Source organism: Mobula birostris, chromosome 32 (genome assembly GCF_030028105.1).
Source record: "Mobula birostris isolate sMobBir1 chromosome 32, sMobBir1.hap1, whole genome shotgun sequence".
NCBI lineage: Eukaryota > Metazoa > Chordata > Chondrichthyes > Myliobatiformes > Myliobatidae > Mobula > Mobula birostris.
This window is the reverse complement of record NC_092401.1, coordinates 8,642,239-8,669,542: the sequence shown is the minus strand read 5'-3', so window position 1 is coordinate 8,669,542 and position 27,304 is coordinate 8,642,239. Positions and strand designations below refer to the sequence as shown.

General features: G+C 42.1%; 1 protein-coding gene across 6 annotated transcripts in view; it reads left to right on the top strand.

Annotated features, from left to right (window-relative positions):
- Positions 1–275: 275 nt before the first annotated feature.
- The window catches only part of fbxw9 (F-box and WD repeat domain containing 9), a 44,033-nt gene continuing 17,004 nt past the window's right edge, over positions 276–27,304 (top strand). For 2 of the 6 annotated variants that reach the window (XR_011883748.1, XR_011883747.1), the window contains exons 1-3: positions 6,283–6,701; positions 12,299–12,482; positions 25,951–26,426. Coding sequence is in view for 4 of the 6 variants with exons in the window: in XM_072248173.1 (XP_072104274.1) it covers positions 25,985–26,426 (442 nt within the window). In the remaining 2 variants the exon portion in view is untranslated. Of the gene's footprint in view, positions 296–6,281; positions 6,702–6,802; positions 8,387–12,298; positions 12,483–25,950; positions 26,427–27,304 lie in introns of those variants that run through there. The other 4 variants (XM_072248173.1, XM_072248170.1, XM_072248171.1 and 1 more) reach the window with 4 other exon arrangements.

The window sequence follows — 27,304 nt, the reverse complement described above, 5'->3', positions numbered from 1 at the left end:
ATAGTCTGCAAATGCTTCTAATGTTTCCACCCTTTTACTCATGATCAATCTGTTCCACAGCTTTGCTTTCGTGAATTCTCCAACGCTTCTTCCTTCTTGCTCCACCCCACCATAGTGCAATTGATTATCTCTAACCTTTCACGCAGGTTATGGTTTTTGGCTTTTCCAAGCAGCTAATTCAAGTCGGTTGTGTTTCTTTTGTGGACACGTTGCTATAGAGTTAAGGCAGCCACTTTCTATTGGTGTTGTAGTCCACCCACTCCTTTCCTTGGTTCCTGCTAATTAAAGGAGGACTGTAAGTATGAATATTTCTCTGACTTAACACTGAAAAGACTTCTATTTGCCTTATTTACCTCTTTCTTATACTAGATGTCAGGTTTGTGACTCTGTGCTGCACTATATTGTTCCATCATAGAGTTGTAAAGTCCAGACCCTACTACTTTGAACCATAATCAATGCACACCACAGTGGCGTTGAAAACCCTTCGCAGGTAATAACAAATAGGTTGTTTATAAAGTATTGTTTGCAGATTAATGAGGCAGCGCATGAAGCCACCAGCTTGTGCAAAGCGGCTGCTCCTGCTCCCTTTCCTTTGATTGATCTGGAGTAAATTATTCAATGAAGATAATGCACAGTTCCGTAAAAAGAGAAACAATGTTTGGTTAACAATTAAGACCAGTAAGAGATAAATAAAATACAATTAATATGTTGAAAGCAACAATACTTAAAGAGCCTTCAACCTGAGTAATACGTATATAGTACAGGTCTTTACTTCAATAATTACCTAGGGTTACCCAGAGCCCTGTATTTTTCTAAGCTCTATGTACCTATCCAAGTCTCTTAAAAGACCCTGTCGTATCTGCCTCTACCACTGTCACTAGCAGCCCATTCCATGCACTCACCACTTCTTTTAAAAAAACAACTTACCAAGCGCCTTAAAACTGCCCTCTCATGCTAGCCATTTCAACCCTGAGAAAAAGCCTCTATCAATGCCTCTCATCATCTTGTACACCTCTAGCAGGTCACCTCTCATCCTCCATCGCTCCAAGGAGAAAAGGCCAAGTTCACTCAACCTATTCTCATAAGGCATGCTCGCCAATTTAGGCAACATCCTCGTAAATCTCCTCTGCACCCTTTCTATAGTTTCCACGTCCTTCCTGTAATGAGGTGACCAGACCTGAGCACAGCACTCCAAGTGGGGTCTGATCAGGGTCCTATACAGCTGAAACATTACCTCTCAGCTCTTGAACTCAATTACTCAGTTGATGAAGGCCAATACACTGTATGCCGCCTTAACCAGTCAACCAGCGCAGCAGCTTTGAGTGTCCTATGGACACGGACCCCAAGATACCTCTGCTCCTCCACACTGCCAAGAGTCTTACCATTAATACCATATTCTGCCATCATATTTGACCTACCAAAATGAACCACCTCACACTTACCTGGGTTGAACACCATCTGCCACTTCTCAGCCCAGTTTTGCGTCCTATCGATGACCTGCTGTAACCTCTGTCAGCCGTCTACACTATCCACAACATCCCCAACCTTTGTGTCATCAGCAAATTTACTAACCCATCCCTCCACTTCCTCGTCCAGGTCATTTATAAAAATCATGAAGAGAAGGTCCCAGAACAGATCCCTGGAGACACAGCACTGGTCACCGACCTTCAGGCAGAATATGACCCATCTACAACCACTCTTTGCCTTCTGTGGGCAAGCCAATTCTGGATAAACAAAGCAAGGTCCCCTTGGATCCTCTGCCTCCTTACTTTCTCAGTAAGCCTTGCACGGGGTACCTTATCAAATGCCTTGCTGAAATCCATATACACTACATCTACAGCTCTATCTTCATCAATGTGTTTAGTTACATCTTCAAAAAATTCAACCGGGCTCATAAGGCATGACCTGCCTTTGACAAAGCCATGCTGACTATTCCTAATCATATTATGCTGCTCCAAATGTTCATAAATCCTGCCTCTCAAAATCTTCATCAACGTACCAACCACAGAAGTAAGACTCACTGGTCTATAATTTCCAGGGCTATCTCTACTCCCTTTCTTGAACAAGGGAATAACATTTGCAACCCTCTAATCCTCTGGTACTTCTACCATCCCTATTGCTGATGCAAAGATCATCACAAGAGGCTCAACAATCTCCTCCCTTGCTCCCCACCGTAGCCTGGGGTATATCTCATCCAGTCCCGGTGACTTGTCCAACTTGATGCTTTCCAAATGCTCCAGGACATCCTCTTTCTTAATATCCACATGCTCAAGCTTTTCAGTCTGTTGTAAGTCATCCCTACAATCACCAAGATCCTTTTCCGTAGTGAATACTGAAGCAAAGCATTCATTAAGTACTTCTGTCTCCTCTGATTCCATACACTTTTCCACTGTCACACTTGATTGGTCCTATTCTCTCATGTCTTATCCTCTTGCTCTTCGCATACTTGTAAAATGCCTTGGGAATTTCCTTAACCCTACTTGCCTTCTGGCTCTCCTAATTTCATTCTTAAGCTCCTTCCTGCTAGCCTTACAATTTTCTAGATCTCTGTCATTACTTAGTTGTTGTTTTTTTTTTTTTTTTGAACCTTTTGTAAGCTTTTCTTGACTAGATTTTCAACAGCCTTTGTACACCATGGTTCCTGTACCCTACCATCCTTTTCTGTCTCGTTGGAACGTACTTATGCAGAATGTCACGCAAATATCCCCTGAACAATTGTCACATTTCTTCTGTGCATTCCCCTGAGAACACCTGTTTCCAATTTATGCTTCCAAGTTCTTGCCTGATAGCTTCTTATTTCCCCTTACTCCAATTAAATGTTTCCCTAACTTGTCTGTTCCTATCCCTCTCCAATGCTATGGTAAAGGAGATAGAATTGTGATCACTATCTCCAAAATGCTCTGTCACTGAGAGACCTGACACCTGACCAGGTTCATTTCCTAATACCAGATCAAGTATAGCCTCTCTTCTTGTAGGCTTATCTACATATTGTATGTGAAACTATAATGGGTGCAGGGTCCAGAGCAACACAACAGCATCGAGAGAATACCTGAATTAGTTGTTGAACGACAGGCTTTCAGTCTCCACCCAGTGCTAAGTTATGATTAAAAGGTTACAGTGCACTCTGTTTCAGGGGTGGCCAACTTTTTATATTCCATGCGTCAATTTTTTCATGCATGAGTTCAGATGCGATTTTTTTCACATGCAAGTTTTATATTAACATTTTTACATTTTTGGGGGTACAAGAGCTGTATAGCTCATCTGAACTCGTGAATGGAAAAAATTGACGCATGGAATGTAAAAGGTTGACCACCCCTGCTCTATTTGTTTACTTTAATTTTACATGCATAAAAACCTTAAAAAAAAATCAGCATTATGGATTTGTTCTGGTTAGATTTTCATCAGCGACAATCTTTGCAAACGTATGAATTTATCTGTAGCATCATTATCAGCAGATGCTTTATCTTTTAAAATCTTATGGCAGTGCCTTTTCCGTTTCTGCAAACTGCCTGCTGAATATTCAGTTAACTTCAATTTTTGGTTCATTTTTCTGTTCATTGCGTATGTCATGTCATGTCTCAGATCTGTCTGTGGTGCACTGAGACCTGTGCATTGCCTGGGAACCTTCCCAGCATCTTGTGGATTTTCTTTTTAATGGATTTTGGAGGTTTTTGTATTTTTGGAATTTCAGATGAGGGCTATATGATAGTCAGTTAAATTGAATACAAAGAAATTGTACATCAGTTCTTCCAGGTGAGGCAACACCTCATCTGTGAGTCTTTCAAGGTCATCTATTGTATTTGGTGCTCCCAGTGCAGCCTCTACATTGGTGAGACATGGTGTAGTTTGAGGGGCTACTTTGTCAAGCAACTTCACTTCATCAGGTGTAAAAACGTGGTATTTCCCAGTGGTCTGCCATTCTGACATGGCCTCCAGTGCTACAATGAGGCTGCACTCGAGTCAGAGGAGCAACACCTCATATTCGTCTGAGTTGTCTCCGACCTTAAGACATGAACATGATTTTTTTAATAACTTCTGGCGATTCTGTTTCCTCCCCCCCCCCACTTTATCTCTTCCAAAGTATCAGCTGTTTATTCCCTCCATTGATGCTGCCTGAGTTCCTCCAGCATTTTGTTTTTGTTGCTGAAAATATTTCCAGCATCTGCAGTATATTTTATGTTCTGGACTGTCGGGGTGGTTGATCCAGTTGTCTAATCTTGAGGTTAGAATGGTTCCCGTCTAGTGATACTTGCAGCAAGGGTAGACTTGGATGTCTTCCTCTCCATTCCTGCTTACTTTAACCATACAAACAAGTGGAAGCTGCTGAAACATGGAGCAAATGCTAACAATCTTAAAGTGGACACCAAAGGTTTCTTCAGATCTGTAAAGTGTACAAGAGAGGCAAGAGTGGATATCGGACCACTGGGAAAACGATGTTGAAGAGATAGTAATGGGGGACAATGAAATGGTAGATGAACCGAATAAGTATTTTGCACCAGTCTTCACTGTGGAAGACAAGCAGTATGGTGGAAGTGGAAATGTGTGAAGTTCTTATAACTAGAGAGAAAATTCTTGGGAAACTGAAAGGTCTGAAGCTAGGTAAGTCACCTGGACCAAATAATGTACACCAGGGAGGTGGCTGAAGAGATTGTGAGGCATTAGTCATGATCTTTCAAGAATCACTAGATTCTAGAATAGTTCTGGAAGATTGGAAAATTGAAAATGTCACTCCACTCTTCAAGAAGGGGGAGAGGCAGAAGAAAGGAAACTATAGGCCAATTAATCTGACCTCAGTGGTTGGGAAAATTATTAAGGATGAGGTCTCTGTGTGCTTGGAGGCACATGATAAAATAGACCATAGTCAGCATTGTTTCCTCAAGGGGAAAATCTTGCCTGATAAATCTTTTGGAATTCTTTGAAGAAATAACAAGCAGGATGGACAAAGGAGGATCAGTTGATGTTGTGTACTTGGATTTAAAGAACGCCTTTGACAAGTTGCCACACATGAGGCTGCTTAACAAGCTACGATCCCATGGTATTACAGGAAAGATTCTAGCATGGATAAAAGTGGTTGATTGATAGGAGGCAAAGAGTGGGAATGAAAGGAGCCTTTGGCTGCCAGTGACTAGTGGTGTTCCACAAGGGTCTGTTGGGACTCATTCTTTTCATGTTATATGTCAATGATTTAGATGATGGAATTGATGGCTTTTTTTTTTGCAAAGTTTGCAGACGGTATGAGGATAGGTGGAGGGAAGTGGTTTTGAGGAGGTAGAGAGGCTACATAAGGACTTAGATATTTTAGGAGAATGGGCAAAAATATGGCAGATGGCATACAGTGGTAGGAAGTGTATGGTCATACACTTGTAGAAGAAATGAAAGGGTTGACTTTTTTTAATGGAGAGAAGATACAAAAAAAACAGAGGTGCAGAGGGACTTAGGAGACCTTCTGCAGGATTCCCTAAAGGTTAATTTGCAGGTTGAGTCTATGGTGAGGTAGGCAAATGCAATGTTAGCATTCATTTCAAGAGAACTAGAATATAAAAGCAAGGATGTAAGGTTGAGACTTCATAAAGCACTGGTGAAGCCTTACTTGGAGTATTGTGAGCAGGTTGGCCACTTAGAAAGGATGTGCTGAAACTGGAGAGGGTTCAAAGGAGATTATCAAAAATGATTCCAAGATTGAATGGCTTGTCATAGGAGTGTTTGATAGCTCGGGGCCTTTATTCATGAGAATTCAGAAGAATAAGGGGTGACTTATTGGAAGTCTAGCTAGAGTCTTTTAAGTGAATCTGTAGAATTCTTTGCCACAGGCAGCTATGGAGGCTAAATCTTTATGTATACTTAAGGCAGAGTTTGATAGATTTTTGATTGGTTAGGGCATGAAGGGATACAGGGAGAAGGCTGAGAGCGAAAAATTGGATCAGTCATGTGGCGGCAAAGGGATTATTGATGTTTCAACTTGCTACACTGCTTTTGGAGTGAGAGCTCAGAAGGAAGAAAGCCAAGCTAGAGAGGTGTGTGAAATGGGCTGATAAAGTAGAGCGTGTTGAGGTGGGGGGGGATGATGGGCAAATTGAAACGTGGTGATGGTTGGTGGAAACAGTTAGAAAACAGTGCTGGGGGGTATTTGATGCTGGGAATATATAGGCACGAAAGGTAGAAATTAATTATTTAAGCAAGAGCGTCTACAGTTCTAATCTACAACGCGGTTCAGTGCATAAACTGAATGGATATGTAAAAACTAAATGTGTTCATGTGATTTTTAAAAGATGATGATCCTGTTAAGGACAAATGGCAAAATTAGAAAGCCGTCGTAATCCGGGAGATGAGGAACGGAAGGGGCCGGATCGCAAGCCGAGCCACAGCAGCCTATCCGTAACCCTAGGCAACCCTAGGCGCTCCTGGCCGAGGACTCCGAGCACAAGACGGGGGCGGTGCCTATGATGCGAAATGCTGCAAACCGCAGCAGGGCAGTGACGTCACAAAAAGTCGCCGAGGGAGAGCTTATGTCACGTGGTATTTGTGACGCAGGCAGCAGGCGCCGTAAGCAGGCGGAGCCAGGATGCAGCGGCTAAGCGGGAGCGAAGGCGGGTCAGGGAGGGTTTGCCGCCCGCCGGAGGTATCCGGACCCCCAGCTTCTCGGTTCAGGCCGCCGCCTCAGAAGGGTTCAGTTACGTGCCGGACGCGACCGGCTACTGGTGGTATGGGTCAAGGGTTAGTTTGAGGGGCGAGGTCAGTTGGAGGGGGGAAGGTTAGGGCCATGGGGAAAGGGTGGAGGGATGCAAGGGAGCAGGTTAACTTGGTACATATATAAGCCAGAGGAGATGGTTGGTGATGTCGGGGGTTTTCTTGCGTTATCCTGAGAATCCGGTTTATTGCTACTGACATATGTCATGAAATTTGTTATTTCCCAATTCTCTCCTTTGGAGGTTCGAATAACGATCTCCAGGAAATGGAAATTTAGCAGTTGGGAGTCCGAAATTTGGGAAATAATAGAACATTGTTTGAAACATACATAGAAAGAAAAACGAAGTTAATATTTCAGGTCTGAGGCCTTTCAACTGGAAGAGAAAGGTAACAAAACAAAGAAAGGTGGGGTAAGGGATTGGATTCTGTTCTGTATTCAAACTCCTGTGTAGGAGTACTAAACATAGCTGAGATGAGTCAGAGAGAGATGGCACGGAACCAGGCCCTTCAGGTCATTGTCCATGTTGATCAAGATACCGACCTGAGCTTCTCCTGTTTGTCTGCATTTGGCCTATATCCCTTTAACTCTTTTTGTACATTTCTTCTTAAAACTTGTTCCACATGCCCACCAACCTGTGAAGGGGAAAAAAATTGCCCCGAGGTTCCCTTTAAACCGCTCCCAGTTCAGTATACGTAAACCTATGTTCCCCAGTATTAGTTTCCCTGACCCTAGGAAAAGGACTGTGATTATGTTGATAATTTTGTATAGCTCTGATCCCATTGTCCTAAGGAGTCGCTCCTTAAGATACCTTGAATTCTACATAAACTAGTATCCATGATGGAGCTGACTAATTTTACAAATTTCTGCAACTTACTTTAATCTTGTACACCACACACACACACACACACACACAACCTAGATGGTGGTGCAGCAAGTCACTATATCTCCATGGTACATTTCTAGAAGTTTTTGAGTGCTTTAGTTGACAAACTAAATCTCTCCAACTCCTAATGAAATATGGCTGCTGTCTTGCCTTCTTTATAGCTGTATCAATGTGGTGTGCAAACAGCAGGAATTCTGCAGATGCTGGAAATTCAAGCAACACACATCAAAGTTGCTGGTGAATGCAGCAGGCCAGGCAGCATCTATAGCAAGAGGTGCAGTCGACGTTTCAGGCCGAGAGTTCAGGTTAGGTCCTCAGAGATGTTGACACCCAGGAACCTGAAATTGCTCACTCTCCCCACTCTGATCCCTCTGAGGATTGGTTTGTGGGTTTTTTTTATTAAAAAAAAAAAGAAAATCCTTAGAAAGCAGTGAAATAAGATTGGAAGATGTAGAATCCTTCTGGGTAGAGACAAGAAACTGCAAGTGTAAAAAGACGCTGATGGGAGTTCACACAGGCCTCCGAACAGTAGGCAGGGTGTGGGGTATAAATTACAATGAGAGATTTAAAAAAAGGCCTAGAAAAAAAGCAATGCTACAGTGTCATGGGGGATTTAAATCTGCAAGTAGATTGGGGAAAATCAGATTGGTGCTGGATCCCTAGAGAAGTTGCACTCAGCAGCCACTTTATTGAGTACACCTGTACACCCACTCATTAATGCAAATATCTTATCAGCCAGTCACTGGGCAGAAACACAATGCCTAAACGGGAATCCGTTGTTCAAACCAAACATCAGAAGAGGGAAGAAGTGTGATGTAAGTGACTTTGACCGTAGAATGATTGGAACCAGACGGGGTGGTTTGAGTATCTCAGAAACTGCTGATCTGTGATTTTTCACGCATGTTTTTAGAATTTACAGAGAATGGTGCGATAAACAAAAAAAAAAAAAAATCCAGAGCTGAAGTTCTGAGGGTAAAAATGCCTTGTTAATGAGAGAGGTCAGAGGAGAATAGCCAGACTGGTTCAAGCTGACAGGAAAGTGACAGTAATTCAAATAATCACGTGTTACAACAGTAGTGTGAAGAAGAGTGTCTCTGAATGCACAATGCATCACCCCTTGAAGTGGATTAACTACAGCAGTAGAAGATCACGAGCATACACTCAGTGGCCGCTCTTATCAGTTTCAGGAAGCACCTAATAAAGTGGCCACTGAGTGTATTTTAGAGCGGTGTGGTCAAGTCCCCTAGGGAAGAGGCACTTCTGGGTTGGACGTTGTGTAGTGAAACAAATTTAATTAGGGAGCTTAAGGGAAAGGCAACCCAAAGGAGGCAGCAAACATAATATAATGGAATTACCTCCTGTAGTAGTTCATGAGGGAGATGCTAAATTTGCTAATTCGTGTATAAATCAGTAGATTCAGTTTAGTAAAGGCATGAGAGGACGAAGTCAATGGCGGCAAGTAGCTATCATGACGGTCAAGAGTAAGCTAGCCAATAACATAAAAGAAGATATCAAAAGGTTTTTTTCGTAAGTGTAAAAAGGATGCAGGAGTGAACATGAACAGGCTAGAAAGTGCCACTGGAGAGGTAGTAATGGGGAACAGAGAAGTGGCGGATGGACCAAATAAGTATTTGGCGCCAGTCTTCATTGTTGAAGACAAAAGCAACATGCCAAAAATTTGTGAGTGTTAGGGGCAGAAGTGATTGCAGTAGCTGTTACTAAGGAGAAAATGCTTGGGAAGTGAAAAAGTCTGAAGGTAGATAAGTCACTTGGACCAGGTGAGCTACATCCCAGGGTTCTGAAAGAGATACTTGAAGAGACTGTAGAGGCATTAACAGTGATCACTTGACACAACGCCACAGCCAGGCTCCTGACAGGTGCCCAGAAGAGGGACCATATTACTTCTATCCTGGCCTCTCTCCACTGGCTAGCAGTACGGTTTAGAATTGATGTGAAGGTTCTCCTGTTTGTTTTTAAAGCCCTAAATAGGCTGGCCCCCCTCCTATATCGCAGACCTTCTAATCCCTTATTCTACTTCCAGGTCCCTCAGGTCGGCTGACTTGGGGCTCCTGGCTGTCCGGCAATCTAAATTTAAGTTCGGGGGTGACAGCGCCTTTGCTGTTGTATCCCCTAAGACTGTGGAACAGCATTTCCCTCCCTATCAGATCAGCCCCCTCCATTGACTCTTTTAAGTCCAGGCTCAAAACTTACCTTTATTTGCTAGCATTTGAATCTTCCTGATATGGCTGAATTTTGGCTTGTGCTTAGGCTCATGTGTTGTTTATTTTGTGCCTATAAGATGTGTGCCTTGTTTATACCTGTGTTTCTTGCATTTGTACAGCACTTTGGTCACCATGGTTGTTTTTAAATGTGCTTTATAAATAAATTTGACTTGACTTGACGAGATTCCGCAGATGCTGGAAATCCAGAGTCTCACACACAGTGCTGGAGGAACACAGCAGGTTATGGAGAAGAATAAACGATGTTTCGGTCTAAGACCCTTCTTCAGACCTGAAAAGGACCCAGAATCACTAGATTCTAGAGGACCGCAAAATCACAAATGACACAGAAATGGAGACAAAAGACAGAAAATTATGCATCAGTTAGCCTGACTTCAGAGGTTGGCAAGATGTTAAGAGACCATTATTAAGGATGAGGTTTCGTGGTATTTGGAGGCATACAGTGAAATGGTCTGACATCAGGTTAGTTATCTTGCTTTGTTGGAATTCTTCAAGGAAATAACAGGAAGGGTAGATAAAGGAGAGTCAGTGGATGCTGTTTACTTGGATTTGCAGAAGTTCCTTTAAAAAAAAAGTAACATAATTATCTTTTCCATCCTCGAGAGGTACACCCCTTACCTCTTACAACCCTCAGCCCAGACACACAATTGAGGAAAACAGACAACAGGTCTGTAAGGAGGGAAATATTCTTCATTATCTAATCTTAGGGTACAGGTACTAGTGTACAGCTATAGACTGACTCCACGTTCCAAGTTCACACAGTGTCGACTTCAAACTTCCATTTTATTTTGGCATGAACCAAGGAGGAATCACTATTAACTCTTTCCTTAGAGTCTGTTAAACAAGACAGGAGCCCATTTTATTACAGGAAAGATACTAGCATGAGCAGAAAGCTTGACTGACTGGCAGAAAGCAACAGGAAGGAATAAAAGGGGCCTTTTGTGGTTGGTTGTTGGTGACTAATGGAGTTCCGCAGGGATTGATGTTGCTTCCACTACTTATCACCAAGCTGGATGATATATCACCATCTAACGGGTAGTGTTGAAGAAACTGAGTTTGCAGAAGGACTTGGACAGATCAGGAGAGTGAACATAAAAGTGACAGATGGAATACACTGTAAGGAAGTGTATGGTCATGCACTTTGGTAGAAGGCATTAAAGATGTCGACCATTTTCTAAATGGAGCAAATTCAGAAATCGGAGATGCAAGGGGACTTGGGAGTCCTAAAGGTTAACTTGCAGGCTGCGTCAATAATAAGAAAGTCAAATGCGACGTTAGCATTCATTTCTAGGAGTAAAATATAAAAGCAAGGATGTAATTCTGAGGCCTTATAGGCATCGGTCAGACCACAGTGGAGTAGTGTGTATTTCTAAGAAAGGCAATGGAGACGGTCCAGAGGAGGTTCATGAGAATGATGCTGGAAATGGAAGGTTTAACATATGAGGAGAGTTTGATAGCTCTAGGCTGTTACTTGCTGGAACTTAGAAAGAATTAAGAGTATGAATATTGAAAGACAAACATAGAGTAGAGGTGGAAAGGATGTTAGATTAGATTATAGGATGTTTCCTATAGTGGGTGAGTCTAGGATCAGAGGGCTCAGCCTCGGAACAGAAGGATGTCCCTTTGGAACAGTTGAGGAATATCTTAAGCCAGAAGGTTGTGATTCTGTGGAATTCATTGCCACATGCAGCAGTGGAAGCCAAGTCATTGAGTGTTTTTAGCAGAGGTAGGGCATCAAAAGTTAGAGGAAAATGGGATTGAGAGGGAAACCAAATCAGCCATTATCAAATAGTGGAGCAGACTTGCTCTACTCATCTGTTTTCGGCCTATCTGAGCTGTTGCTTTTGTGCTAACCATCCTCCCCATCTTCATGATACTGAAAATTAACTTGTTTTCTCATTCTCTGTTCCAATGAAGGGCCGTGGATCTGAAATGGTAATTTTGTTTCTCTTGCTGCAGATCTTCTGAGTGTGTCTAGCATTTCTTGTTTTTATTTTGGGACTTCAGTGTTAGTCTTAAAACTAGGAAGGATCAGTTGTAGAATTACAAGCTGGTCAAAAAGTATTTGATGCTTTGTGAGAGTAATGTCACTGTGGCATCATAATGATATACACTCAAGCTATTGTTCTTGCACTGGCTCCTTGAAAGAGCTCTCTAATTAAGCCCTGTTCTTTCTGCATAACGCTGAAAATGTTTCCACTTTCAAGCACTTTTCACAATACCCTCTTGATATAGTCCAATCACACATTGCAGATTGCAACAAACTGCTGTGTTTAAAGAAAAGTTTACCTCTGATTGCCAATGTCTTTGTTTCCTTTGGTTACTGACCCTTCAGCCATTGTAACAAATTACCCTTCATGCGTAATTCCATGTCAGTCTAATTTCTTAACTTGATGCATTGGGGCTCAAAGTATTTAGGCTCTGAGTATAGGGAAAAGTTGGCTTGTGTATTTAAACCTGGGTAAAGTACTTTTGATCTTTGATTAGTGCTGACTCTTGAAACACAACCTCAGGACGGTGTTGTACGTGCCACGCCGGCGGTCGATTCTGGCTTTGAGGGAGGGGCTGCTGAGACTGATTTCAGTCCAACTGATGAATCGCAATGTGGCATCAAGTGATTTGTGGAGACATATTCCATCAGTGTTCTTCAGCTGTGGACTATTCCTGAAATGTAAGTCTCGCACTCAATATCTTCTTTTAGCATATGAGGACTTTATCCTTTGTTTAGTTATTGCTATGACATTGCCTTTTAACCACACTTAGAATGATCTGAGGACTGGTATTCTACCAATGTTTTATTGAGCCTTGCACAAAGTATTGGTTCAAAATAAGTTTTGCAGTGTCTTTTGAAGACCCAAGGTCACCCAAAGTTCTTCACAACCAGTGAAATTATTTATATGAAAGGCCTTTCTTTTAAGTCCCACACTATCGGGCCTCTACCGGAATGGGTTGTGTTGTCTGACTCACTGTTTCCTAACATCTTCCCTACAGTTTAGGTCCCTAAGCACCTCCTGGAGACTCTTCTGGAATTTATATTCTGCATCCCCAATCCCAGACACCAGACTTGCCTGTTTCTGCAGCCAACACTGCAAAACAGACCAGTCACATTCCTGGATTGGAGCAATTTATTGTGCAGTGCACTGAGGAGCATGTTTCTGGATGAGTAGGTTGCGGGGAAAAATATGGTTAATGATGTTAAAAAATCATGGTCTAATAACAGGATTTAAATGTTTTTTTATGTTTAAGACATGTTTTATGTAGGTTAAGCAGTTTTCCCCACAGAAGTGAATACCTGTATTGTCTTTTGCAGATAACCTGAATTAATAAAAGTAATTTTACTTTCTTATCAATACTTTTATTAATTTTTATATATATATGAAAATAGTACAGAAAAAAATATGTCAATACATTAAACTAAATCGCATGTAAAGACTCCTTACTCTATATTTGTACGAGTCAATTAGTTTGTAACATTGAAAAATAATAATTTTATTTTTAAAAAAATCTAACCCACTACCAAGACTGAAGCTGATTAGTAGGGGAAAAAAAAGAAAAAAGATTGTTAGTCATCATCTGTGCTTTAAGAGCAAATCAAAGATTTTTAAAATAATTCAGAAAAGGTCCCCACAATGTTTGAAAGTCTTGATTAGATTCAAAGATTGAACATCGAATCTTCTCTAAATTTAAACATGGCATCACATCATGTAACCATTGGGCGTGAATAGGAGGGGCCACATCTTTCCATTTAACCAAAAGTGTCCTTCTGGCCATACGAGACATAAAAGCCAAAATGTGCAAATCAGGTGGCTCCAAAATAATATCCTTTCCTCCAACAATACCAAATAAAGCAATCAAAGGATTATGCTTGAAATTTACTTTAAAAAGTATCGAAAAGGTTTGAAATACTTTCCAATATTTTCCAAGACTCGGACATGTCCAAAACATATGAATGAGTGAAGCTTCTCCATTACTACATTTATCACAATATGAAGATATGTCTAAATAAAAATGAGACAATTTATCCTTAGTCATATGGGCCCTATGGACCACTTTAAACTGAAGGAGAGAGTGACAGGCACATAACGATGAAGTGTTGACCAATTTAAAAATTTGATTCCAAGTTTCCTCAGAAATTGAAGTCTGTAAATCTTGTTACCAAAGATTTTTAATTTTATCTAAAGGAATACTTCTCATTCCCAATAGCATATTATAAATATTAGATATAGATCCTTTATAAAAAGGTTTCAGATTAAAGATTACATCTAGTAGATTCTTATCAGGACTTTTAGGAAATGTACTTATTTGAGACCATAAAAAATCTTATTTGCAGATATCAAAAAAAATGCATTTTGGGTAAACTATATTTAGTTGACAATTGTTTGTAGGGGGAAGTCTTTATTCATTTGAACAAGTCCTGAAAGCATTTAATACCTAATCTATCCCATTCTTTAAAACCCACATCAGTCATAGAGGGTTTAAAAAAAATTAGAGAAAATGGGACTCTAAAGAGAAAATCTCAGTAAGCCAAAATATTTTAGGAATTGTATCCAAATCCTCATAGTGTGTTTAACTACCAGATTATCAGTTAACTTACTCAAAGACAAAGTAAGTGAGGATCCAAGAAGAGAAATAATAGAGAATTTATTAACAGAATTAGCTGCTTAAAAAAACCCACATCGGGCAATCCTCACGATTTATGTAATATAACCAAAATGTAAGATTTCTTGTATTAACGGCCCAACAATAAACTATAAAGTTTGGTCAGGCTAATCCTCCATTCTTTTTATCTTTCTGAAAATGAATCTTACTTAATCCAGAACGCTTATTCTTCCATCTATAAGAAGATATAATAGAGTCAAGAGAATCAAAAAAAGGATTTAGGAATGAAAACTGGCAATGCCTGAAAAAGATATATAAATTTAGGTAACATATCATTTTGATAAAGTTAATTCGACCAATTAATGATAACAAAAGAGGCGACCAATTTGATAGTATTCTTTTTACATGATTCAGTAGAGTAAGAAAATTTTCTTTAAATAGACACTTATAATTTTTGGTGATTGTTACACCTAAATATGTAAATTGGTTTCTTACAATTTTAGAAGGAAAGTTAGAATTTATTGGTATCAAATTGTTCAAAGGGAAAAGTTCACTTTTATGTAGATTTAATTTATAACCTGAAAACTGGCTAAAACAGTAAAGAAAGCACATGGGGTAATGAAGACTCAACATTAGAAATAAATAGCAGTAAATCATCAGCATACAATGAGACTTGATGAATAGTGTCTCTCTTTTAAAATACCGGTGATATCATTAGATTCTCGAAAAGCAATGGCTAAAGGGTCTAAGGCCAGCTCAAAAAGCAAAGGGCTCAACAGACAACCTTGTCTAGTGCCACGTTGAAGCTTAAATGGTTTGGAGTTCTGAAAATTAGTGATAACCCTAGCAGAAGGGGCTAAATAAAGTAATTTAATCCATTGAATGAAAACAGGTCGGAAATTAAATTTTTCTGAAGTTTTAAATAAATTAACTCCATTCAACTCTGAAAGCTTTCTCAGCATCTAGGGATACCACACATTCCGATTCCATGTTAGAGGGAGAATAAATAACATTTAATAACCAGCGAATATTAAAGTGAGAATATCGAATTTTGATAAATCCGGTTTGGTTACCAGAAATGACAGATGGTAAAATATTTTCAATCCTATGGGCCAAAACTTTAGATAAGATCTTAACATCAACATTAAGTAAAGAAATTGGTCTATAAGAAGAGCATTCAGTTGGATCCTTATTCTTATTAAGAATGAGCGAAATGGAAGCCTCATAAAAAGATTGAGGAAGTCTGCCCGGCTTAAATGAATCTGAAAAAACGGAACATAAATGAGGTATAATCAGTGAGGAAAAGATCTTGTAAAAATTCTCCAGAAAATCCATCTGGACCCGGAGCTTTCCTCAAACGTAATGAGTGCACAGCCTCAACAATTTCCTCAAAGGAAATAGGTTGTCCGAACAGTTTTCTGTTGTAGGCAGAAATTGTAGGAATATTTAGTTGTTCATTACAGTATCATCCTTAGAAGATTCAGAACTATAGAGTTTAGAGTAAAATTCTCTGGAGGTATCGTTTATTTCTAAATAATTAGTTGTCCTATCACCATTAGCTTTGCATATTTCTTTAATCTGTTGTTTAGCTCTAAAGATTTTAACTTGATCAGACAATAGTTTACCTATTTTATCTCCATGAATATAAAATTGACTTTTATCTTTTAGGAGTTGGGTTTCAATTGGATAAGTTAAAAGAAGATCATATTTAGTTTTAATTTCAGCAAATCTTTTATATAAAGCAGGTTCTGGAGCCGTAATTTTACTTTCGCCCAACTTAAATTCAAAGCTGCCATCAGGAAGGAGGTACAGGAACCTTAGCTCCCACACCACCATGTTCAGGAACAGTTATTACCCCTCAACCATCAGGCTCCTGAACCCCAACACTGAACTGATTCTACAACCTGTAGACTCACTTTTAAGGACTCTATGCCTCCTGTTCTCAAAAATATTTTTTAATTATATGTAATTGTTTTTATTTTAGTATTTGCACAATTTTTTTTGTCGTTTGCACGTTGGTTGCTTGTTTTTGTGTACGGTGATTCTATGCACAAGAAAATGAATCTCAGGATATAATGTGGTGACTTGTATGTACTTAGGCAATAAATTTACCTTGAACTTTCGAACTTTGTCTTGTCCACAATTTGGCTACAGTTTTGTTTGAAGTTCACCTTAAGTTGTGTGGAGCCTTATTTATGTGGTTTCCTTTGTAGGGTATGGAGCAGCTAATTTGCCTGCAACAGGCTTCCAGGGAACACCTCTGTTTGTTATAGCATACTGCCTGCCTTATACCAAGGGATGTTTGCACATTGTGGACAACACAAAATCCAACAATGAGCTGATTCTGGTTATTGAAGCTTCTAGTTTATATCATGAATTGATTGCATGATGTGTTCCATCTGAGTTAAGCAGTTGGAGCTGAAACTAGATGAACTCTGGGTCATTCAGGAGGCTGAGAGTATGATAGGACATTTCATTAGCACCGATGACATAGGCAGAAAAGCAGAAGAAATCCTATGCTTGATATTCTGGGGTTCCATTGTTTTAGATATGACAGTGTGGGAGGGGTTACAAACCACCAGCTGTCCGAGGAATTTCGAGGAACAAATTTGTAGGCAGATCGCAGACGTTGCAGGAAACAGGGTTGTTACAGTAGTTGATTTTAACTTTCCACATATTGTCTGGGACTCCCATACTGTAAAAGGACTGGATGGGTTCAAGTTTGTCAAATGTGTTTGAGAAGGTTTCCTCCTTCAGTACGTAGAAGGGAGTGCGCGGTACTGGATCTGCTATTGGGGAATGAGACAGGGCAGGTGACAGAGGTTTGTGTAGGGAAACAGTTTGCATCCAGTGACCACAATGCCATTAGTTTCAAAGTAAATGTGCAAAAAGATAGGTCTGGTCCGTGTATTGAGGTTTTAAATTTTAGAAAAGCCGGTTTTGATGGTATCAAAAGTTAGCTAGCAAGTGTGGGTTGGGACCGGCTGTTTTCTGGCAAAGGTGTACTTCGTAAATGGGAGGCCTTCAAAAGTAGAATTGAGAGTACAGAGCTTGTATGTGCCTGTCAGAGTAACAGATAAAGATAACAAGTGTAGGGAACCTTTGTTTTCAGGAGGTATTTTGGCCCTGGTTAAGAAAAAAAAGGGTGGGCAGCAGGTATAGGCAAGTAGGAACAAATGAGGTTCTTGTGGAGTACAGGAATTGCAAGAGAATGCTAAGAAAAAAATCAGGAGGGCTAAAAGGAGGCATGAAATTGGTCTAGCAGACAAGGTAAAGGAGAATCCTAAGGGATTCTGCAGATATGTTAAGAGCAAAAGTATTACAAGAGACAAACTTGGTATTCCTGAAGATTAGACTGGTAATCCATGTGTGGACCAAAACAGATGGGGGAGATCTTGAGTAAATATTTTGCATCTGTATTTACTCAGGAGATGGACACAGTCTGTAGAAGTGAGGCAAAGTGGCATCAACTTCATGGGCCATGTACAGATTACAGAGGAGGAGGTGTTTGCTATCCTGAGGCAAATCGGGGGGATAAATCCCCCAGGCCGGTCAAGGTATCACGTCGGACCCTACGGTAGGCAAGTGTCGAGGCCCCAGATGAGAGATTTAAATCATCCTTAGCAACACGAGAGGTACCAGAGGGCTGGAGGATAGCCAATGTTGTTCTGCTGTTTAAGAAAGATTCTAAAGATAAAATAGGAAATTATAGGCCAGTGAGTCTGACATCAGTTGTGGGGAAGTTATTGGAAGGAATCCTAAAGGACCAAATATGTAATTATTTGGATAGACATGAACTGATTAAGAAAGGTCAGCATGGTTTTATGTGTGGCAGATCATGTCTAACCAGTCTTAGAGTTCTTTGAGGAAGTTATCAGGAAAGTGGATTAAGGTAAGGTAGTGCATATTGTCTACGTGGACTTTAGTAAGGTACTTGACAAGGTCCCACATGGAGATTGGTCAAGAAGGTTCAGTCACTTGGTATTCAAGATGAGGTAGTAAATTGGATTAGATATTGGCTTTGTGGAAGAAGCCAGGGAGCGGTCGTAAACGGTTGCCACACTGACTGGAGGCCTGTGACTAGTGGTGTGCCACAGGCATCAGTGCTGGGCCCTCTGTTTTGTCATCTATATCATCGACCTGGATCATAATGTGTTTAACTGGATCAGCAGATTTGTAGATGACACCAAGGTTAATGGTGTAGTGGACAATCAGAAAGCTATCATGGCTTGCAGAGGGATCTGCATCAGCTGGGAAAATGGGCTGAAAAATGACAGATGGAATTTAATGCAGCCGAGTGTGAGGATTTGCGCTTAGAAAGGATCAACCAGGGTAGGTCTTACACAGTGAATGTTAGGGCACTGAGGAGTGTGGTAGAGCAAAGTGATCTGGGAATACAGGTACATAATTCATTGAAAGTGGCATGACAGGTAGATATGGTCGTAAAGAAAGTTTTTTGCATATTGCCTTCATAAATCAAAGTACAGCAGATGAAATGTTATGTTGAAGTTGTATAAGACTCTGGTGAGGCCTAATATGGAGTATTGTGTGAAGTTTTGGTCAAAGCTGGAAATATGAACATAGAAATTTATAGCGCCTTACAGGCCCTTCGGCCCATAATGCTGTGCCGAGCATGTAATTACTTTAGAAATTACCTAGAGTTGCCGATAGACCTCTATTTTTCTAAACTCCATGTACCTATCCAGGAGCCTCTTAAGAGACTCTATTGTATCCACCTCCACCACAGTCACCAGCAGTCCATTCCATGCACTCACCACTCTCTGCGCAAACAACTTACTCCTGACATCTCTGTACCTACTTCCAAGCACCTTAAAACTGTGCCCTCTCGTTTCAGCCATTTCAGCCCTGGGAAAAAGCCTCTGACTATCCACACGATCAATGCCTCTTATCTTATACACCTCGATCAGGTCACCTCTCATCCTCTGTTGCTCCAAGGAGAAAAGGCCAAGTACACTCAACCTATTCTCATAAGATATGCCCTCCAATCCAGGCAACATCCTTGTAGATCTCCATGCACTCTCTCTATAGTATCCATATCCTTCCTGTAGTGAGGTGACCAGAACAGAACACAGTACTCCAAGTGGGGTCTGACCAAGGTCTTCTATAGCTGTAACATTACCTCACGGCTCTTTAACTCAATCCCATGGTTGATGAATGCCAACACACCATATGCCTTCTTAACAACACTGTCGACCTGTGCAGCAGCTTTGGGTATCCTATCGACACAGACCCCAAGATCTCTCCAATCCTCAGCACTACCAAGATTCTTAACATTTATATTATGTTCTGTCTTCAACTGGACCTACCAAAATAAACCACTTCACACTTATCTGGGTTGAAGTCCATCTGCCACTTCTCAGCCCAGTTCTGCATCCTATTGATGTTCAGCTGTAACCTCTGACAACCCTCCAGACAATCCACAGCACTCCCAACCTTTGTGTCATCAGCAAATTTACTAACCCACCCTTCTACTACTTTATCCGGGTCATTTATAAAAATCACAAAGAGGGGTTCCAGAACAGATCCCTGCAGAACACCACTGGTCACTGACCTCCATGCAGAATACAAACCATCTACAACCACCCTTTGCCTTCTGTGGGCAAGCCAATTCTGGATCCCCCAAAGCAAGGTCTCCTTGGATCCCATGCCTCCTTACTTTCTGAAGGAGCCTTGCATGGGGAACCTTATCAAATGCCTTATTGAAATCCATATACACTACATTCACTGCTCTACGTTCATCAATGTGTTTTGTTTAATCTTCAATGAATTAAATCAGGCTCATAAGGCCTCTTGACAAAGCCATGCTGACTATCCCTAATCAGATTGTGTGTGTCTCTCCAAATGCTCATAAATCCTGCCTCTCAGGATCTTCTCCAACAACTTTCCCACTACTGAAGTAAGACTCACTGGTCTGCAATTTCTTAGGTTATCTCTAATCCCTTTCGTGAACAAGGGAACAACATTTGCAACCCTCCAATCCTCCGGTACTTCTCCAGTCCCTATTGATGACGCAAAGATTATCTCAAGAGACTCAGCAATCTCCTCCCTCTCTTCCCACAGTAGCATGGGGTATATCTAATCCAGTCAGTGACTTGTCTAACTTCATGCTTTTCAAAAGCTCCAGCACATCCTCTTTCTTAATGTCTATATGCTCAAGCGCTTCATCCCCACAGTTGCCAAGGTCTTTTTCCCTGGTGAATACTGAAGCAGAGAGTTCATTAAGTACCTCCGCGATCTTCTCCGACTCCATGCACACGTTTCTTCTATCACACCTGATCGGTCCTATTCTCACAATGCTCATTCTCTTGCTCTTCATATACTTGTAGAATGTCTTGGGGCTTTCCTTAATCCTGCTCACCAAGGCCTTCTCATGGCCCCTTCTGGGTCTAATTCCATTCTTAAACTCCTTCCTAGCAACCTTGTAATTTTTTAGAGCTCTAACAGGACCTAATTTCTTTAACCTTTCGTAAGCTTTTCTTCTGACATAGACTTTTTACATACTTTGTACACCATGGTTCTTAACTCTACCATCCTTTCCCTGCCTTAACGGAATGTACCTGTGCAGAGCTCCGTGCAAATATTCCCTGAACATTTGCCACAATTCTGCCGTGCATTTTCCTGAGAACATCTGCTCCCGAGTTCCTGCCTAATGGCATCATATTCCCTCCTACCCCAATTAGGTGCTTTCCCAAATTGTCTGCTCCTATCCCTCTCCAGCGCTACGGTTTAGGACGTAGAATTGTGGTCACAACCTCCAAAATGCTCTCGCACCGAGAGATCTGACACCTAACCAGGTTCATTTTCCAATACCTGATAAAGTAGAGCCTCTCCTCTAGTTGCCTTATCTGCATATTGCGTCAGGAAGCCTTCTGGAACACACTTGTCAAACTCCACTCTATCTAAGCCCCTTGTGCAAAGGAGATGCCAATCAATCTTAGGAAAGTTAATATCTCCCATCACAATGACCCAACTACTATCACACTGTTCCAGAGTCTGCCTCCATATCTGCTCCTCCCTATCCCTGTTGTTATTGGGGGGTCAAAAATAAAACACCCAGTAGAGCTATTGCCCCTTACCTGTTTCTGACTTCCACCCACACTGACTTAGTAGACCATCCCTCCGTGACACTGAGCACTGTGAGGGTCATGTTTTTTGACTTGGCCAGTGCGTTCAACACCATCCGCCCTGCTCTGCTGGGGGAGAAGCTGACAGCGATGCAGGTGGATGCTTCCCTGGTGTCATGGATTCTTGATTACTTGACTGGCAGACCACAGTACGTGTGCTTGCAATACTGTGTGTCCGACAGAGTGATCAGCAGCACTGGGGCTCCACAGGGGACTGTCTTGTCTCCCTTTCTCTTCACCATTTACACCTCGGACTTCAACTACTGCACAGAGTCTTGTCATCTTCAGAAGTTTTCTGATGACTCTGCCACAGTTGGATGCAACAGCAAGGGAGATGAGGCTGAGTACGGGGCTACGGTAGGAAACTTTGTCACATGGTGTGAGCAGAATTATCTGCAGCTTAATGTGAAAAAGACCAAGGAGCTGGTGGTAGACCTGAGGAGAGCTAAGGTACCGGTGACCCCTGTTTCCATCCAGGGGGTCAGTGTGGACATGGTGGAAGATTACAAATACCTGGGGATACGAATTGACAATAAACTGGACTGGTCAAAGAACACTGAGGCTGTCTACAAGAAGGGTCAGAGCCGTCTCTATTTCCTGAGGAGACTGAGGTCCTTTAACATCTACCGGATGATGCTGAGGATGTCCTACGAGTCTGTGGTGGCCAGTGCGATTGTGTTTACTGTTATGTGCTGGGGCAGCAGGCTGAGGGTAGCAGACATCAACAAACTCATTCGTAAGGCCAGTGATGTTGTGGGGATGGAACTGGACTCTGGTGGTGTCTGAAAAGAGGATGCTGTCCAGTTGCATGCCATAGAAACATAGAAAATAGGTGCAGGAGTAGGCCATTCGGCCCTTTGAGCCTGAACTGCCATTCAGTATGATCATGGCTGATCATCCAACTCAGAACCCTGTACCAGCCTTCCCTCCATACCCCCTGATCCCTCTAGCCACAAGGGCCATCTTGGACAATGTCTCCCATCCACTACATAATGTACTGGTTGGGCACAGGAGTATATTCAGCCAGAGACTCATTCCACCGAGATGCAACGCAGAGCGTCATAGGAAGTCATTCTTGCCTGTGGCCATCAAACTTTACAACCCCTCCCTTGGAGGGTCAGACACCCTGAGCCAATAGGCTGGTCCTGGACTTATTTCCTGGCAGTATTTACATATTACTATTTAACTATTTATGGTTTTATTACTAGTTATTATTTATACCAAAACCAATTTCTCCTGGGATCAATAAAGTATGACTATGACTAAGACCAAGGAATTGCTTGTGGACTTCAGGAAGGGGAAATCGAGGAAGCACACACCAGTCCTCATCAAGGACCCAGCAGTGGAAAGACTTAGCAGTTTCAAGTTCCTGTCAACATCTCTGAAGATCTATCCTGAGTCCAACATATTGCTCAGCAGCCGTTCCTGCTCCTGAGTCATCTAAGTCTCCGTAATGGCCACAACATTACAGTTCCACATATTGTTCCATGCTCTTAAGCTCATCTGCCTTGTTTATGATACTCCTTGCATTAAAGTAGACGCATCTCAAGCCATCAGGCTGAGTGCATCTTTGCTCTATCATCTGCCTGTCCTTCCTCACCGACTCCCTACAGGCTGTTTCTACTTATGCTTCAACCTCCCCACCTCTGCTCTTCATGTCGGTTCCCAACCCCTGCAGATCTAGTTTAAACCATCCGCAATAGCATTAGCAAACCTCCCCGCCAAACAAGGTTGAAAGAGTACAGAGAAAATTTACAAGGATGTTGCTGGGTCTGGAGGACCTGAGTTATAGGGAAATATTGAATAGGTTAGGACTGTATATGTTAGAACGTAGAAGATTGAGAGGAGATTTGGTAGAGGTGTGTAAAATTGAGGGGTATAGATAGGGTAAATGCAAACAGGCTTTTTCTGTTGAGGTTGGGTGGGACTACAGCTAGAGAACATGGGTTAAGGGTGAAAGGTGAAAAGTTTAAGAGGAATATGAGGGAAAACTACTTCACTTGGAGTGTCGTGAGAGTGTGGAACGTGCTGCCACCACAAATGGTGCTTGCAAGCTCGATTTCAATGTTTAAGAAGTTTGGATGGGTACATGGACAATAGGGGTATGGAGATCTATGGTCCTGGTGCATGTCGATGAGAGTAGGCAATTTAAGTGGTTTTGGCATGGACTAGATGGGCCGAAAGGCCTGTTTCTGTGTACTTTTCTACGACTCTCTGATTCTTCAAGTTCAACTGAATGGTGATTTCATCCAGTATTCACTGCTCATGCGCATGCCCCTGCAGAGACAAGTGATCAGGTAAGCAGCATTGACTGAACTACCTCTCTGTCTCTGTAACCAGGAACAGTGACACTTTTTTGTGGCTCCGAGACTCCTCACTCAAGACATCTAACTCTGTACAGACCATAATTAAAAATAAAATGCCAGAAACATTAACAGATCAGGCAGTGTGTGTGGAAGGAGAAAAGGTCAACTTTTTAGGTCTGTGCCTATTACTTAGAAATGGTTTCTCTTTCTAGATCCTGACTGACCTGCTGAGTGTTTCCAGCATTTTGATATTTCAGATTTAAGTGTCCATTTCAAGCATTGTGAGCATGCCATGTTGGCGCCAGGTGTGTGGGACACTTAAGAGTCATAGAGAACTACAGAATAGAAACGGGACTTTTGGCCCATCTAGTCCTTGCCTGACTAGTTTGTTTTTTTTTTGCCTAGTCCCATCAACCTGCACTTGGTCCATAACCCTCCATAAGGCGGCATGGTAGCATAGTGGTTAGCACAATGCATTACAGTACTGACGACCTGGTTTCATTTCCTGCTGCTGCCAGTAAGGAGTTTGTACGTTCTCCCCGTGACGGCCTGAGTTTCTTCTGGGTGCTCCGGTTTCTTCCCAACAGTCCACAGGCGTACCAGTTGGTAGGTTAATTGGCCATTGTAAATTGCCCCATGAATAGGCTAAGGTTAAATCAGTGGTGCAGTTTGAAGGGCCTATTTCCTGCTGTATCCCAATAAATAAATAAACTCCCCTTCCCATCCATGTACTTATCCAAACTTCTCTTAAATGTTTCAGTTGAACTCCTTCTTCCTCCTCCCCCCCCCCCCCCATCCACCACTGTCCTCAAATGTTTACCTACAGCATTTACACTGTCAGATCCTTACTAAAAGTGATGGGTTTAAGTAAGAATGTGTAGTGAAGGCGTATGATCAGGTACTTGTCTTGAACACCTGCAACAGTATTCATTAGAGTTTACTGCTTAGGGGAAGGGTATAATTGGAGATAAAAGGGAACATTTTGTTTATAATCAGACCTAAATACCTCTTTTCTCAAAGAGCATATAATGCAAAGGTGAAATGCATTTAATCCCTGTGACGTCCAACTTTCATTGGTTTTAGGCCAGGTCTTGTTTGTGATTGGGTTTAAACTCTGTGCAACCCTTGAAGATTTTTGTATTTAAATTAATTAGTAAATTTTAAAGTTTGCAGGGATTCCCGATTGTTAGTGAAGGGGGAGCGGATGCCGTGTTTGGCTCTGGTACTTGGTGCTGCCGGAATGTAGCCAAAAATGCCCATCTGGGACTACGCTCACCAGCTATAGGCACTGGATTGTAATCAGGAGCTGGAAACCTAACTGATTCATCCTTTCTAGAACAAAGGTTAACACAAGGCTGGTGTCCTGACCCTATCCTTGGTGTGTGGACTGATGAAGCATGTAAAGTAACCCATAACCTGTGCAACTCTGCTGTGACTAGAGCGAGGCTTGAGATCTTTGTTCAGAGAGGTAGGGAAGCAGGGGGAAACTAGTTGGGAAGGGTCCATGAGCAATGCAAGTCCTGGCAGATCATGAGCAATCGGAGTTCTTCCAATGCAAGGCACAGACTTGATAGAGTGAAGATGCTGGAGCATGCAACACAGTGATGTTTGGGACTTACTGCCTGTCCTGAACCAGGGTGGATAATGTCACTCACACCAACGCTGAACTGATTCCTGGACTTAAGAACTCACTTTCAAGGACTCTAGCTCAAGTTCTTTATATTTATTGTTTACTTATTTATTATAATTTTGTTTTTCCTTTTCTGTTTGCACAATTTGTCGTCTTTTGCACATTGGTGTTTGTGTGTAGTTTTTCATTGATTCGATTGTTTCTTTGTATCTACTTTGAATGCCGGAAAGAAGATAAATTCCAAGGTAGTATATGTACTTTGATAATAAATTTTTACTTCAAACCTTGGTTACTTCACCTGAATTAGATGAAGCCGCTCAACCCTAAATGCAGACTGTTCATTTCCCTCCACAGATGCTGCCTGACGTGTTGAGTTCCTCTAGCATATTCTGTTTTCTATCTTTTAATGCTGTCAGAGGATTCACCAGGCAAATTTATACTCCTTTGTTGTTCTTGCAGCCTGTTCTGCTGACCCTGGGACAGTGAATGCAGTATGGCAAGTGGATCGGGCGAATTCTGGTGTGACCAGTTTCAGGCCGAGGGCAAGCTTGATCTGGAGACAGAAGAGGAGCTCGAGCTCCAGGCCCAGGAGTACGTGGACCGAATCCGGAACCCTGACCTATGTGGCCCCAGACCCCCAAGCTGCCCGCCGGAGCTGAGCGCTGAGTGTCAGCCCCGCAGCAGCAGGTCCAGCGCTTCTGAGCTGAGTGTGAAGTTGCGATCCAGTCAGGTGCTGCCAACTGACAATGTGCAATCCAGTCTGCTCTCCCTCCCCTGGGAGATTATCCTGGAGATCTTCTCCTATCTAGATGCCAGATTTGTGCTTGGCGTCCTCCCATTGGTGTGCCGAACATTCCAATATGTCCTGACTGATGAGGTGACCTGGAGAATCCGAGCACAGAAGATCCTTGGCTTGAGCTACCCAATACTGGAAGGTTTGTGATTTGTACGACATTGACAGTAAGACATAAGACCATAAGGCATGGGACCATTTGCCCCACGGCTGATTTATTTATCCCTCACAACCCTATTTTTCTGCCTTCTCCCTGTAATGTTGATGCCCTTACTAATCAAGAACCTATTAACCTCCTCTTTAAGTATACCCATTGATGTCGATTACCCTTATCAAATGTGATTTTTCCAGAGATTCTATCTCCCCTCCCATTGCAAAGGATTTCGGTGGATATCAGTCCTTCCACCGTTCCACTTTGGTGTGAGAATTTCAGGAATATTGAATTCCCTCCACTTCTGGTATTGGCTCCAATATGGAGAATGCAGGGATACTGACGTCCCTCCCATGTAATAACAGGATTTTGTGGGGCACCAGCCTCTTCCTCCCATTGCAGTAGAGTGCTTCAAGGGTATAAGATCCCATCCAAACCTACTTCAGGTTTGGAATCAATTTGAACTGGCTCACTACTGAACTTACCCCAGTGTCTATTTTCCACATGGGTGAGTGCTAACAGAGCCTAGCCACACCTGGTCCTCACCAGACAGCCCAGTGGGAAGTCAGGGCAACTGATCTTCCCCTGCACGAGCCAAAAGACCCTAGATCCAAACCTGCTCTAACCCCAACCCTCAACAGACAGCTCAAAGGGAACTGGTGGCATGCTGATCTGTCCCTGGATGAGCCAAGACCCCCTAGATCAGGGGTTCCCAACCTTTTTATGCTATGGTTCCAATACCATTAAGCAAAGGGTCTGTGGACCCCAGGTGGGAGCTCCTGCCCTAGGTACTTTTCAAATGTGTAACACCAGAAGACAGAGGAGCAGAATTGGGCCATTTGGCCCATCCAGTGCTCTGCCAATCCATT